The sequence below is a fragment of the Ochotona princeps genome, chromosome 32, assembly GCF_030435755.1.
Source record: "Ochotona princeps isolate mOchPri1 chromosome 32, mOchPri1.hap1, whole genome shotgun sequence".
Lineage (NCBI taxonomy): Eukaryota > Metazoa > Chordata > Mammalia > Lagomorpha > Ochotonidae > Ochotona > Ochotona princeps.
The window spans coordinates 3744557-3760976 of record NC_080863.1 but is presented as its reverse complement, the minus strand read 5'-3'; the positions used below and the strand labels follow the sequence as shown (position 1 = coordinate 3760976).

The 16420-nt window shown below is 40.4% G+C and overlaps 1 protein-coding gene across 1 annotated transcript in view; it reads right to left on the bottom strand.

Moving 5' to 3' along the window:
• Nucleotides 1-1229: 1229 nt before the first annotated feature.
• GASK1B (golgi associated kinase 1B) overlaps nucleotides 1230-16420 on the bottom strand; it is a 36943-nt gene continuing 21752 nt past the window's right edge. Inside the window, exons 3-4 of the mRNA XM_004591408.4 lie at nucleotides 3599-3825; nucleotides 1230-1516 (exon numbers count right to left, since the gene is read on the bottom strand). Of these exons, the coding sequence (XP_004591465.2) occupies nucleotides 1309-1516; nucleotides 3599-3825 (435 nt within the window). The 3' untranslated portion in view covers nucleotides 1230-1308. The remainder of the gene's footprint in view (nucleotides 1517-3598; nucleotides 3826-16420) is intronic.

The window sequence follows — 16420 nt, the reverse complement described above, 5'->3', positions numbered from 1 at the left end:
CCTTGAGCAAAACGCAGAAAGCGTGTTACACTTTAACTCTATCAGAGGGAGCTGAGAGGAGAGAGGCTAGGGTATGTTCTGACACTTCGAGGACAAGGAGAGGCTCCGTGAATCAGTTCTTAACAGGGAGACAGTAATGATGGCAGCGTAATGATGTTTGCATTACATCTGAAAGCTCTGTTTGAATTGCTGTGATTCACGTTGATCTTGACTGTCTTCCAGGGACATGAAGACTCAAAACATGAATGCCAAATGTCTAAATCCTGGCAAACTGAAAAACTGACAGTTTGGGAATTACTTGAGGCCTACTATTATCCAAGGTCACAGTTTTTGTTCTAAAATCATTTTTTTCCTATTTCTCACATTGGAAAAAGGAAATGATATATTTAAACAAACTTGATATCTGTTACCTAAAGCCAATATCTGGGCAATATTAATTGTCAGGTTAATTATAAGTATGCAGAACAAACTTGAAGAAACCCGCTATTGATAATAAAATATACACAAATTACAGCATATCCTTTGTAAAACAGGAAAGTTAAAACATTCATTAAAATAGATATTCTGTAAGTAATGTCAAATCAGTAACTTCTACCTCAAAATTAATTTTCTAAGACTCTAGACTTAAATTAGACCAAAACTAAAAGAGCAAAAGTAATGTGAAAATTGTTGGATGCGGATGGTTTCTGTACTGTCATGATAAATTTCAAAAATAGAAAAATACGATTCTTGCTGCTGAGAGGTGACTGATTTGTTTATAGACGTGAGCAAAAATACACCACTGGGTGTGCACATAATCAACTATTTTTTTTAGAATGTGAGCGCAGGCTCTGATACTTTGAGGATCATGTGTCTCAGTTATCCAATGTGGGATTGCCCCTGGGTGCTGTTAGGGACAGAATACCAAGTACCATTTGCAGTGAAAGTTAGCAGACCCAAAACATGGCATATAATATGGTTTATTAAAGGGCGCAGGCCCTCTGGTGTACACTGTTCTATTAAATCGAATGAAAAAAAAAACATTTCAAGTGCTTCCTAGAATAACTGGGAACTCATCAGTAATCAGAAAACCCACTTGTCAAAATATTAGAGAAAATTATAAGCAAATGTTTTTGAGCAGTATGTTTTGAAAAACAAGTCCACATATAATGCTCAAGCCCATCCAGTCTGCATGATTAAATTTATTTGCTTTATGTATTGATTGGCGTTGTTTCATTTCTTTTAAAAAAAAAAGTCACTGTGCTTTATTTAAAAACAAAACAAAACTGCATAAAAACATCCAGCCCTCTGGCCAGCAGTTAACTTCTGTCATTCATTCATAGGTAAGACTTTGGCCCCGTGTGCACTGATGTAAGTGATAAGAATTTTGGCTCTCCGTTCTATGACATCAATAAGCTTCTCAATTCCTTGTCTACCTCCTTGACTCTCCCAATAGATTTTATCCAAAAACAAAGACTGAAGAAGTTTCTGGCGTAAGTGCTGGCTCTTCAAAACAGAAACTGCAGATTCAGGAAACCTGGAAAGATAACATGATATTTCATTTTTAGCAATTGCTGGGAAACATTATCCTTTACCCAACTGCTCTATCCTTCATTTATCTGGCATAACGCATGCTATCCAGCGGTACCTTGAGGAACAAAACATGTTTGTCACTGTCAGACTGACACCTTTCCTAATATCCAAGAAGAATGTGTTTCAAGTGAACTGAATCTTATATACCGGAGATCTCGACACTCACATCCCACTAAATGTCATCGTATGCAGGCAGAAAGAGTCACGGAACTAGAAAGGATACCATTAAGCCAGCAAAAACATTTTTCTCCATTAAGTGTCATTTCACCCACAGTAACTTCTTTAATTTGCCAAGTAGAACAGTATTCTATAAGTGTCGAGGTGGTGCAATAAATATGAGATGCTAAAGCCATCTACATCAGCTGAAGAATTTAGCAAACTTCCTCAGTGGAAGTCCTAGGTAGCATTTCGCTAAACCCACCATTTTATTTAAAATGAGGATGAGGAGTCACCATTTGCTGTGGCAGTTGGATCAGCCACATTCTGTACTACAGGGCCTGGGGTCAAGTTCCATATCTTCTCACGTTGCATCCCTCTGCTAAGGCACTGCTGCAGTCAGCAAGTGATGGCTCAAGCAGCGGACTTACTGCCACCTACGTGGGAGACCTGGCATGAGTTTCTACCTTCCAGTTCTGGCCTAGCTTAGCCCTAGCCATGGTGAATATCACTGACTGGGAGTCCCATCCCTGTCTCTCTCATCAATTAACTCTGATTAATTAATCAGCTAATTACAATGGAAGGATAAATAAAAATACTGAAGCTCAACAGCAATATCCAAATAAAATCACTTGCACTTTAAAACTAAAGTGAGAATACACTTGTGTATAAAAAGCAGACTTTGTTAGAAATTTCAGATATTCCGAACACCTTCTCCAAATTTCAGTGTAAGCAGTATGGATGGCACACAGAGTACACAGAGCCAAGGGTTCCCATAAATCCCAAGGGAGTTAGTGCTTAAATTTCCCCCACATGGGGGATTGTGATGATGGTTCTAGTTTATTCCTTCCAAAGAGACCAACTTGGAGACCAACTGAAATGAATAGCAACCTTGACATTCCATTGCCTTGCTGATAAAATGGAAGATGAATCACAAACTTCTCTGTAGTTTGAGCCTTTTGCTAGAATATTGGCTTAGACCGTCCTCCATAGCCACCCTGCTTCCTGTCATAATGTCACTTTCTCAGGGCAAATGGAGCACCTGTCCCCTTCTCGAACTGTGCGACATTGTGGGATTTGTGCTTGCCCCATGTCATGGAGAGGTTCAGGAAGTTTTAGGAAGGATTGCCATGTTTTCCTGAGTCCTGTCAGCACCAGCAGCTGCCACAACTCTGTGTTGTATAAAGACCAACAGCAACAAAGCAGATGTGCTTAATGAGTCTGAATTAAACCATGCATAAGACACACACTGTAAAACTCAGTGGCTATAGTATTAATTAAGCAGGAACTTTGATGCATGAAGTTTTAATAATCTATGATGTGTAAATTCTAAGGCTTTCTCTAATTTAGCTGGGGCAAAGTGCGTGAGATGAAATAGATCTCTTCCGTGACTAACCCTCTCCATAAAGAAATCAAAAATACCCATCTGTCTTTGCCTTCACAGGGATTAACAGGAATATTCAACATATAAATCGGGGATTAGCGGAGTGTTAATTTTTGCTATTCAGTGTGTGAATTATATATTCAAAGGAGACTGAACTTCAAAACCATGACTCTGCATAATGTGTTTAAAGTACAGTCTTTGAAAAGAGTGGATGAATTGTATTCCGCACTCTTCATCCTAAGAGGGAATTAGCTGAGGGAGGAAGCCCCCATAAAATAAACTCAGGAAGTGTTGTCATGACCACTCTAAGTTCTCTTCCTGTTGAGTTTGTTCCCTTTCTCTGGATCTCAGTTTCCAGGTTTCATATTCACCACTGGCTTCAAGATTTAAATGGGTCAGACATAGACTTGGAGTTCTCTCAGAACATTACTACTTCCTTAATGTAAGTGTAATGTTCTACAGATGTTGTTGCACCACAAAACTTACTCTTTGATGCCTTCTAACAATTTGAAGTTTAAATTATCTTCACTTCTGTCAAAGAAACCTTTATTGTCTGTAAAGACCAAATGCCTTGGGTCCTGCTTTCGCTGGACGATGTGCGCCAGAGTAGCGGAGTTTTGGTCGTCACATTTTGGCTTCAGTCCATTCTTGACACAGGCATCTTCTTTGTGGGGTCTGAATCCGCAGCAATTCGGATCTAAACGATTGTAAATCTGTAAAAGGAAAACAAAATCTCAAGTGCTGAGTAAAAGCAAAAGTTGGGAATGCTAGAAGTTATCAAAGAATTGGTGCTTTCTGACTAGTTCATTTGTCAGCATTGAAGAGAACCAGGCTGGTTTAATTGAAGTCAACTGTCAGAGCGAAGTCCAAGGTTCATATCCTTCTGACTCAGCTCCGGTTAAGAGCAGTTCCAGCTTCTACTAACAACTCCAGAGTCAGGTCATCCAAGTTAGGCTTCTCCACCCTTTATATCCAGAGTTCCCACTGACATCACATACGAACCCGTGGCCAGCAGAATCTCTAACTCCCAGTCACGAAAAAGACGCCATTGTACTCTTACCAACACAGGAGGCTCTGTCCTCTTCTCTCTGTTATTTTGTGTCGAATAAAATCTGAGGGGCAGGCAAGCTAGTAGTTAAGGAAGAGGTTGCATTGCCTGTGCCTGTGTTGGAAGTACATGACTTTGATACCCAGCTCTGTCCCGTCATTCCAATCTCCTGCTAGAGCAACTCCTGGAAAGTGGCAGTTTGCCGACAGGATGAGAAGCTGTACAATACCCATGTGTGGGCTGATGCATGGTCGTCGGAAAGTCAGCTAGATTTTAGCCATGCTTTTCTGTATCCCTTTCTGAGCGTCCGGTCTCCTAGACTCCTCAAGGACACTGAAAACACAGGAGGTGGAGAAATGAATGGAGATTTAATGCCAAGAGAAGAAAGGGCCAGTGTCTGTCTAGCTGGCTTTTCAAACACATATGAATGGCCATAAATCATTCAGCATAGTGGATCAGGAGAAAAATTACAGGATTTCGGAAACAGACGTACATCTAGATTTTAACGTTGCAACTTTCAGTAGTCTGCTCAGTGCAAATAACCTCTACGAGGCTCAGTTTTTTTAATTGATTGATTTATTTATTTTACTTGAAAGGTACAGAGAGAGAATGTTTCTCCTCCAGATGCCTGCAATGGTTGGGAACGGAGTGGGACAAAGCCACGTGCTGGGAACTCAGTCTGAGTTTTCCATGTATATAATGGGTACCCAACCACTTGAGCCATCATCTGCCACTTCCCAGGGCCGGAGCTGAGCCAATCCAAAGCCAAGAGCCAGGAGCTTCCTCCAGGTTTCGCATGCTGGTACAGGGGCCTAAGGATTTGAGCCATCCTCCTCTGCCATCAGCAGGGAGCTGAATCAGAAGTGTAGCAACTGAGACATGAACCAGGACTCATATGGGATGTTAGTGCTGCAGGTAGACGATCAGCGTGCTTGGCCGCTGTGCCAACTCCCCCACCCCCCCACACACTTTTTAAGATTTACTTATTTGGGCTCGGCGGCATGGCCTAGCGGCTAAAGTCCTCGCCTTGAACACCCCGGGATCCCATATGGGCACTGGTTCTAATCCCGGCAGCTCCACTTCCCATCCAGCTTCCTACTTGTGGCCTGGGAAAGCAGTCGAGGACGGCCCAAAGCTTTGGGACCCTGCACCCGCGTGGGAGACCTGGAAGAGTTACTGGTTCCCGGCATCGGATTGGCGCGCATCGGCCCGTTGCGGCTCACTTGGGGAGTGAAACATCGGATGGAAGATCTTCCTCTCTGTCTCTCCTCCTCTCTGTATATCCGCTTTCCAATAATAATAAATCTTTAAAAAAAAAAGATTTACTTATTTTTATTTGAAAGGCAAACTTACGGAGAAAGAACCAGAGAAAGCAAAAGATCAAACTTAACCCTTAAAACCATTTCTTGGGGCCCGGCGCGGTAGCGTAGTGGTTAAGATCCTCGCCTTGCACACGCAGGGATCCCATATGGGCGCCGGTTCTAATCCCAGCAGCTCCGCTTCCCATCCAGCTCCCTGCCTGTGGCCTGGAAAAGCAGTCCCTGCACCCGCGTGGGAGACCCGGAAGAGGCTCCTGGCTTTGGATCGGCTCAGCTCCAGCCGTTGTGGCCGCTTGAGGGGTGAACCATCGGACGGAAGATCTTCCTCTCTGTCTCTCCTCTCTGTACATCTGCCTTTCCAATAAAAATAAATAAATCTTTTTTTTTTTTTTAAGAAAAAAAAATTCTTAAACACCTTGCTGCAACTGAATGTTATTTTTTTTTCCACTGTAGATTTCAGGCTAATGAGAAAGGACTAAGACCTGTACTACATTTACACTTCAAGGAGTTTGTGAAGTGACAGAATTTGGGCATAGCAGTTAAGATACCACAGAGGACACCGTGTCCCATTTCAGACTGGTTGAATTTGATTCCTGGTTCTGGGTTCCCTCTTGGCTTCCACTAGCATGCACATGGGGTGGTAATGGAGATGCTCAATGGATCAGGTACTTGATACTCAGGCGGGAGGCTCACACTGAGTCCCTGGCTCCCAGCTTCTGTGCCCTAGCCATTGTTGGCACCTGGGGAGTGAAACAGCAGATGGGAGCTCTCCAGTCTCTCCAGTTAGATAGATAGACAGATAGCACAGAAATGCATTAAAAAATGTACTTAATGGGGGACCAGAATGATGGTACCAGCAAGCTTATCATCCACCTGTAGTACAGGCATCACAGAGGGGTGCCAGTTCCTGTCCCAGCTGCTCCATTCCTGATGTATCTGCCCACTGTTGACCTGGGAGGCCCCCAGGATGAGCCAAGGTCTTGGACTCCTAAGCCCAGGTGGGGTACTCAGAAGCTCCTGGCTCCCGGCTGTATATGGGTCCAGCTCTAACTGCTGCGACCACTTGGGGAGTGAACCTGTGGACAGAAGTTCTCTCTTTTTGTCTCTCTCCCTGTCTCTGTAATTATGACCTCCAGGTAGATATATATATATATGCATATATATGTGTGTGTATATATATGCTCTTATTTTAGTGGCAGAAGAGTTTTGAAACACATGTTTTTGCACAGTATGTAATTGCTCCTAACTTTCCAATGACCCATCAAATGCATGGATATCAAACATTTTTGCACCAAAAATAAATTCACTTCTTAATTCCTTTCTCCATGAAACTTTGAAGTATCCATCTATTGTCTCTACAACAAAGCCATGAAAATTAAATGTTAATACTAAATACTAAATCCTTTATGCTTTAAGTCCCAAGACTCATTGTTTACATATTGTACATTTCTATTTTATAGTATTTTTAAATTTTTTATTTTTTGTATAATATTTTTCTATTTTTAAATATAAAATATTATAACTTAAAGGTAGACAATATTGGGATCTTTTTCTTGCCTTGCTAACATGAGATTGTTTGCTACCATGTTCTGAAATTAAGTGGTTTGTCGAACCTAGTTTTTAATCTCTCAGAAGTCTGTGATGATTTCACAGCTTCCATGACATACTGTTGTGCCCTACACTCCTAGCAGGTTGTTCTTGAAAGCAGCTATGTAAGTCCACTCAAACGTCTCTTCTAGAAAATGTTACCACTCATTCTATTAAGTTCCATGCATGAACCTATTGTGTGTGTATACAGTCTTGAATGGATGTGTGTATATGTTTGTGTGTGTGTGTGTATGTGCGCATATATACCACACATGTGGAATTAGATTGTAAGGCCAAAATAATCCGAGTTTCCCTTTGTTTTCCTTATCTTCCAGCTACAGTAAATTACGACCTTGTGCTATTGCCCTTGTTTTGCACAGCTTATGTACCTCTTAAATCACGTTCTCTAACCCCTCTAGGAGTTTTGTTTATAGTCTTCCTTTTGAATTCACATCCAGTATACCAAAAATAATTTGGCCACAAACCATAAATCCAGTCCCTGAAGATCAGTGCCATTATATTAAATTGAGCACATTTCTCCTTACTTTTTTAACATTCCTGAACTAGTTTTAAAGCCTGATAAAGCATATCCTAGGTAACACTGAATCCATAATACAGTTCTAGTATACTGTTTAGTGTATACATTAAATGGCCATACCACTCTACCATTGCAAGATTAAATGCTTGAGTACGCATACATGTATCTGTGTTCTCCAACAGCTATCCTACAAAGGATGTTACTTAGAAATCATTTTTGTCAGTTCTACATTTGTGTTAAGCATCATTTTCACAGCATGTTCAAATTCACTCCTCATTCTTTAAAACAAAGAAAACCTGCTGTGAAATTGATCTACAGCTGAAGATTACTGCTAACCACTAACCACTATTTTCCACAAACTCACTCTTTTCTCTTTTAGGAAAATCCATCTTTTCGGTGTTTACCCAACCATAAATGTCTTAAGAAAAAATCCAGGTATTCTAGCCAAAAAAAAAAAAAAGGTGGTGCTTGTGGTAAAATATTTTTAGAGATATTTGCTTTTATTTTTTACTCTATTTTCCTTTGGCAATGCTAGTTTTTCCTTAGAAAAAAACTGTCTCATGAGTGACTCATGCTGTGGTTCCAGTATCGAAGCAAGGGTGCTTTTGTGGAACGTTCCCAGCTCCCCAGGGCGCACTAGAAATCTGGAGAAATCGAGTGACTGTCCACCCCTAAGCAATAGCTACTGTCTTCCTAGCTTCCTCCCCTGACGACAGTCATTGAAGTACTCATTCCCTGATGCCTGAACAAAGGCAATAAAAATACTTAATGTGCCATTAACATTGACCATGATAAAATGGACTAGCAGTCCTATACGGTGTTTAGATTATATTTCATGTTTCACATACATTATTTCCTTTCATCATTGTAGCAGCTTTAAGAGGTGGTGGTTACTAGTGACAACCTCATTTGTTAAATGAGAAGACTAAGGTACAAAAAAGCTAGCTGTTTTCCCCTAAAATTTCTCAGTTCATGAACCACAGAACTCAGGATTCTAATGTGCCACTTCCAAGAAAAGAGACAAAAAATTACTCTGGGACAGAGTGTTAAATGATACTGTATTCAATAAATATTGGCTACAAGGGTTTTGGTAGAAATACAAAGAAATTTAGTGTAAAGTTTCAAGGAAAAACTCATGCAGGAGAGAAGATTACAGTTGGATTGGAAACAGCCAGGGAGCATGCGCTGGAAAATCGGAGTAGGCATGGAAACATTCCTGTCCAAAGAAAAATACACAGAACTAGAGTGTACTGGACCGGTGTTTCAACAAGTCGAGTTGCTTTATTGAATTAATACATTACTACTAGTATTACTATTTTTGCTTATTGGAGAAATGAAACTTTTACAAATACGAACAAAATACCAGGTAAATATTTTACCAGTTAAACAGACAAAATTTCTCAATTTGCAATCAAAATTACTAAAATTTTCTTGGAATCTTTCCACTTGTCTCACCATGGAGTGACGTGAAGTTGCCTGTGTCATTGGATCATGTACCATTGCCCATGAAACTCTGTTGCCTGAGGTAGGAGGGATTGGAGAAAGACCATCAGGGAGTCAGATCCAATAGTGAATAAGAGTATTAGGTCTTTCCACCATTGTCTGTGCCTCTCACATTAGAATACACTTAAATAGCAGAATGATGAACGTATGACTGCTTTTGAAGGACTTTACTACTGCATATAGGGGAAATCAGTGGGGTGAGGGGAATTAGAGAGAGAGGAAATTCCTAAGCCTATGGAACTATATACAAATTTTTTTTTAAAAATTAAGGTAGCTACAAGACTCTGCATATGAGAAACTATATATTAGAAATATGTTTTATGTATGTATTTACATATAATTGGCTTGCTTTGTAACCCTCTCTGTTTTACTTATACACATAGAAAACATTATTAGCTATTCTTTAAAAAAAAAGAATGCTGAGTCTACAGGGAATAACAGACAATCTGTTTATAGTCGCACGATCATTTTCTTCTGCAGAGATGGAACAGAAGAAAGCCGGGGAGCAAGACATCAGATGACAGACTGGAGGCTCAGTGGCGTGAGGAAGAAGGTGTGTGGGAGCTGAGCAGTGAGTAAAAGACAATTTCTTCCTAATGCACATGGGAAAGTTCCATTACCCCATGTGTTTCTCATTCAATTATGTTAAGTTGCATCAACCGGCATATTTTTCAAGTAGTGTTTTCCCCTACCTCTTGAAGGGTCTGATTTGATTTCTACACATAAGGTTATATGTAAATGTGTGTATTTCCAGTGTAGTGAATGTCATCTTCTTTTTTTTTTTTCAAACTATTCACTTTTATCATTTGAAAGCTGTACCTTGAGAAAGCAAGCTGCACTTATAAAGTAATATTTAATGAAACATCTAATCAGTCAGATTTAATAATTCAACAAATATCTAGCATAATAGGTACTCAATAAATTTTTATTACTGAATGAACTGTAGAAAATTGGTACTCACTTTGTATTTGGCTATATATAAAGTTCTTTTAAAACACTATCATATGTCATGAAGAGCCAGATAAACACAACAGTAGTGGCACAGTATGATGTAGGCTTAATAAAAGTAGTATCTAGTGAACCGAGCAGAAGAAAAAGAAAAATGGGATGGGGCAACAATGGAACTGTCAATAATTTTTTATTTTGTTTGTTATTTATCTTTGGTTGACTTATTTATATAGGTTTCATATCACTAACAATAAAATTTCCTACCAATTAAGCCTTCCATAGCACGCTGCATGTAATTACAAAATAGGCAGCTGCAATGAAATAAGTAACCAAAGGAAGTTCCTTTTTATCATCAGAATTTTTCTAGAAGACTAATCTGAACTCAAGTTACTTTCCTGCACATTCCATTGGGTTTTAGAACAAGCATGCGTAGGAGCAAGTGTTTGTTTCAGTGGTGAGGAGGCCAGTTGCAACGCTGGCACCCATGTTGGAGTGCCTGATTTAAATCGCAGCTCCACATCACACCCAGCTTCCTGCGAAGGCACGGGAGCGGCAGGTGTGGCTGACATCAGTGGGTCCATGCCACACAAAGTGATGATGCAGATGAGGCTTTTGCTTCCTGTCTGTCTCCAGCCTGGCCCAGCCCCTGCTGTCGTGAGCAACTGGGGAGTAAATCAGAAGATGAAAACATTCTCTCTCTCTCTCTCTCTCTCTCTCTCTCTCTCTCTCTCTCTCTCTCTCTCTTTCTCTCTCTCTCTCTCTCTCTCCTCCCTCTCTCCCACCCTTCTCTCTCTCTCTCTCTCTCTCTCCTCTCTCTCTCCCACCCTTCCTGCTATCTCTGTCATTCTGCCTTTCAAATGAATAAATACATATATTTTGTTAGACTACATGGACTTACTTAGCAAGTCATAATTCACATTAAAAATTCCTTCTATATGAATTTGTCTTGATGTTAACCAGTGGCACAGTTTATCATGTTGCCAATGGAATGAGACTGGAACCGACTGCTTCAGTCCACAGAGGTTCCACAGGTCATGCAGAAGAGAAAAGCCTGGCCAAGCCGACAGGCCACCGTGTCACTGGGGAGTGCAGACAGAGCCTCTTGCATTGGAAGCTCTGCAGAGCCAAAGTCCAGGGCATTCTCTCTCATCTGCACCTCTCCCACCTGCGCAGCCTCACCTCCCAAAATAACAGATTTCATTTTTGTTCTGGGTTGTCATGACAACAAATGCTATAAAAATTAGGAAGCATGCAAATGTGGCTATCAGAGCAGCCGATGAACAATGGAAAAAAAATAAAGTCTGCAATATATGCATGTACCAGTGGGCAAGGTGCCCTCTGCCTCAGAAAACAGCAAGCATTGCTCTACTGAGGAACGCCACCTTTAAGAGCAGATACCAGCGTATGCCAGTTCAAGGGAGACATTTTAGTTTCTTCCGCATTTTACTAGATAACAATTTCCTTACCTAGAAGTAAACATATTTTGAATGCTATGATATATTTGGGTGAATTTCCCTAGCTGACTGTTTCACGGCCACATCCTGCCCCTCTGGTTAGGCGTTCACATCAAGCGCTGTTTGCCGCAGACCAAGCAAGTGGCAATCTAATTTTAGAGAATTATAATTCATGTTCTATACTTTACACAAGCAGAGTTGCATGAAAATAGCTCCTACCAGGGGCACACCCACCTTCCTGAAAGGGTTTAAAATGAGTACTCAGACTGACAAAAATAATGTCCACATTTTATGAAATTCTCGTTTATGGGATGAATTTAAATTACGAAAATAAATTTCAGATGAGCCTGAAATCGTCTCACTAGAATAAAAGTCTGTTTTGAATGTTTTCCTTCAATGAACTGCAATGCCTTTTAAACTTAAATCATAAAATAAGATTACAAATAATCTAAAAATCAGGCTTGTTTACAACTATAAGACTACTGTCACTAGAAATATTTGCTTAACTCAGCATGTACAGTTTTTCAGTATTGATATAGAGTTTCTGTCAACTTGATTTCCACTATAACTTAGATATCTTATTTAAGTGAGTCTGAACAAAATAAGTAAAGAAAAAGTACACCCTCAGAGGCGGCAGACAATGGGTCAAGTACTTAGGTCGTTGCTATGGGAGGCCCAGACTGAGTTCCTGGCTTCTGGCTCCCACCTGGTACAGCACCAAGCACTGTGACATAGAAAGATGGGAGATTCTCTATTGCCTCCCCCCTTCCTCTCTGCCTTTCCAATAAAGAGGTAGATTTAAAAAAAAATGTAAAAATAAACACCTAAATTTTAACGACTTTTTACACAATATGTACATGATTTGCCATTCTACTTTGTATTTCTTCCTATGCTCCTTGGGCAAGCAAGCAGCCATAAAATAAAATCTTTCATGCAGGCTGGTTGAAAAAAGTCTAAGAAACTGCTAAAGCACTTTTCATGAGAAGATTTGTAATCACCAAAACGATCCAAAACAGCACTGGCATTTCCCATCATATTGTAAATGGAAAACTGAAGCAGAGCGGAGAGTCACCTGGCCAAGAGGACCGCGCTTGGCCGCTGTGCAGTCCAGCAGGAGCCTGCTGATTGCTCACCCTGCTTCTGGCGGAACCAAAGACAAGGTTCTTGCTTCCGTGGAGATTACAACCCACTGCCTTCAAGCACAATTCACCCTGCGTCCTCGACAGCAGCCAACAACATATCACGTGCCATGCGCTTCCTTAATAAATGGTTACAGGGAGGAAAACATGAAGGAATGAATACCAGCTCCACTCAGCTCACCTCTTACAGCTTTTGTGCTGCAGCCAGCCAGACCCCCACGGTCCGCTCACTCATTGTCTTCTCCTAAGTTCAAATCTACACTTAAAAATTGCAGAATCTTCGAGAATCACGGAAATGTAATACCACTGGAGACAGCAGGCAGTACATGGAGTGGGGGGAAACAGGGGTGAAGGGGGCAGATTGATTTCAGAAAAGTTACAGTGAGCAGTTTTCACATGTTTTGATGTCAGGCTCCTTTCATACTTTCCGGAGTGCTGAGGCCCTGAAGTGCCCTCACTCCGAAGGCTGTGTACCAGGACAGCTGTGACATTCCGCACAGAGCTGTGACTCCACCGGGGGTGGCTGCACCCCGTATCAGAGAGCCAGAGTTCAAACACAAGCCCGCGACTTCAGAGCCAAGTATGGTAAGTATTATGGCTCTCGAATCAAAGAAATAAAGAATGGTTTAAAATAGAACAGTTAAGAATTTAAAGAAGAATTATGTTTAATTCATTAACAAATAGCTTGTTACATGTTAACATTAAAATATATTTTGAGGAAAATTATCAGTTTCCAAAAAAAAAAAATAGAAATAGCATCAAACTTTCAGTTTAAGAATGTGTTTCATGAAAAAAAAAAAATCGGTTAATGCAACTTACAATTCAAACTATTTTGTTTTTTCTCAATATAGTCATTGCACCGTGAGGTGTGGTAGTTGCGCTTCATTTCATGTTGTCATGTAGGATATTAAAATGATACGGGCTTATGGGTAGAAATCTAATAGAATTAGTAGTAGTTCTTTTTGCTTCATTAAGTCTCCTCCTAATTGAATCTGGCAGTTAATTCATGTGTCTTTCCTTGTAAGTGCATTGCAATTTGTCCATTATTGCAAATATCAACACAGTAAGGAAAAAAGCCAAGCATACCTCTTCAATGTTATTACTAAAACAGTTCCAACCTGTTCAGCCTAGTCCTAGCCAACTTGCATTCAGTGTGGTCACTGACTAGCAGCAGTTCAAAACTCAAGTGTGTCTCCATGCACCTGTGTCCATAGCAACAATGTGAATATGGTAAGGGAGAGCATGGAGCAAACAGGTTCCTTATCCCACTCCTACAATGATGGAATCAGCTCTCACGTAACTCTTATCTCTCTGAGTCTACTTCTTCATAAATATTTCAAATGATGATCTTCACTCTCTCTCTTTCTCTACATACATACGTACTTAGATGCATTCTATATATGTATATATATATGTATGTAGATAGATAAATCGATATTGTCTTCCCTGTCAGATTTTACATGTAAACACTGTCATGCTAATTTTTCCAACACTCTCAAATCCCTTATCTCTCAATCCTAGCTATGTATATGATCAGAATTATGACTGAAGCCTAGTTGGTCAGTTTCAGCAGTCAGTTGTGTTGGTAAGTTTCAGAAGTCTAAAAAATACACAGAAAGCATGGAAACAGCCAAAAAATGACATATCATTGGATAACATTTTTGAATAACAAAATTATAACTGGCTATCAATTAGCAAGACGAGATTTTGATTAAAGCGTATTTGACCAAATTCCCCCTCACTTTGATCCACACTGATAGAAGAAGAAGGAAATATGTCAAGCAATTTCCTATCCACATGTTGCACAGATGCACCAATCTCTGAAAATGAATCAGTGCCACCAGTATCTGAAAGTGAACCCTAGACAATCGGTAGTAAGAACATATGAAATTCAAGATGGTTTCAACTGAAGCAGACATCTGGGGAATGTGAATGGCCAAAAAGAGAAAAAACAGGGTCTGAAACATGCATCACTCTTAAAAGTGAGTGAAGAGTGCCCAGCACAATAGCCTGGTGGCTAGGGGCCTTGCCTTGCACGTGCCGGGATCCCATATGGGCCTTGCTTCCCATCCAGCTTCCTGCTTGCGGCCTGGGAAAGCAGTCCAGGAAAGCCCAAAGGCTTGGAACCCTGTACCCACATGGCAGACGCGGAAGAGGCTCCAGGTTCCTGGTTTCGGATCAGCTCAGCTCCGGCCATTGTAGCCACTTGGGGAGTGAATCAGTAGACGGAAGATCTTCCTCTCTGTCTCTCCTCCTTTCTGTATATTTGACTTTCCAACCAAAAAAAAAAAAAGTGAGTGAATAGTATCCAGAGAGGAACCTTGTGGTTGTGGAAGCTAGATTGGTAAGAAGCTATTTCTCCACGAGAAGCATGGGTCAGGGTGGATAAGCCGTTCTGCATCAACCATGAGCACAAGATGAACGAATCACTGGTAGACAGGACAGTCCTCCCCAGGAATGACAATGACATTTTGTCAAATTCAAGAGGCAAGAAAAAAAATCTTAACAAATGATTGAAACCTATAGATTTTGATGTGGAATTATATAAACAGAAAATTTCAAAAATCCCTCAATTCAGGTTTGTTGTTGTAATCAAGTCTCGTGGGCGATTTCCTGTTGTCTGTGATTCCTCGTTTTGTTTATAAAGTTAAATTTAAAAAACTAACTTATTCTAGCAGAAAAAAAAAAACATAAGAAATGGTTTTAAAACAAACTATTTAAAGGAAACTCCTGCTCGTCCAAGCAAAGCTTTGTAAATTGACCAAAAGCAATAAATAAATGCTCTTTGATATCGCATTAAGACTCTGGTTCCAATCTGGGAACGATTTCTTGGCTTCTGCATTGAACATATGTTCCTAGGAACAGACCCTCCGTCATATCCACCTCCAACCACACTGTGTGGATAGAATCTCAGATCTGTAGCCCGGCTGCATCCTGCCCCTCCAAAATGCTGGAACAGGAAGGAGTAGCTAGTTCCAGGACGATGCAGTTCATCAACGGCGATGAGAGGAAGAAGGTTCTGAACACGGAAATATCCACTTATTGTTATGCACAGATCCACATATACTCCTATGCGTGGGGAAATTATTTTAAAGTTAACCAAAAAGATGCACGCTGATTTCATGACAGTCATCATCTCTTGGGTCAAAGTGAAGGCCATGGTCTTGAGGAAATGGCCAAACAGGACCTGTGTTTCTATTCTAAAATAAAACCTGAATTTTAAAAATGTTGACAAGATAATTAGGAAAGAAAGAAATGGAGTATTTTCTATTTGAATTGTGCTTTGGGTTGAATGGCTCAATGAAAGAAACATATGGAAAAAACATCACTTTTTTAGTTTACTTCTTTTTTTATCATTTTATGATACAGTTCCATATATCGTATGATTTCCCTTATCCTCTCCCCATTTCCCTTTCCCCTCACAGAGTTCCCCTATATCATTACTATAGTATAGTTTTTCATAAAAAGTCATATGTTCATCATTGCAGGCATGGACAATGGCAGAGAGTCCAGCATCCTATTGTCAAGATAGGGTAAACAGTTTCATTGGGAGTCCGTCTTTGTCTAGAAGTAGAGATGCATACTGCATTGTATCCTCACATCTGGACATAACCATCTCCATTACACAGCAAACCGATGGGAACTGCCTTGGTTTGACCCTGTGGCTCCCGACAGCACCACGGCTGCAATGAGCAGCTCTGTACTGTAGAAATCAAAGAAAGAGCCACATAATCCCTCCCAATATACTCTCTTATTTCAGTATTTAGAGATT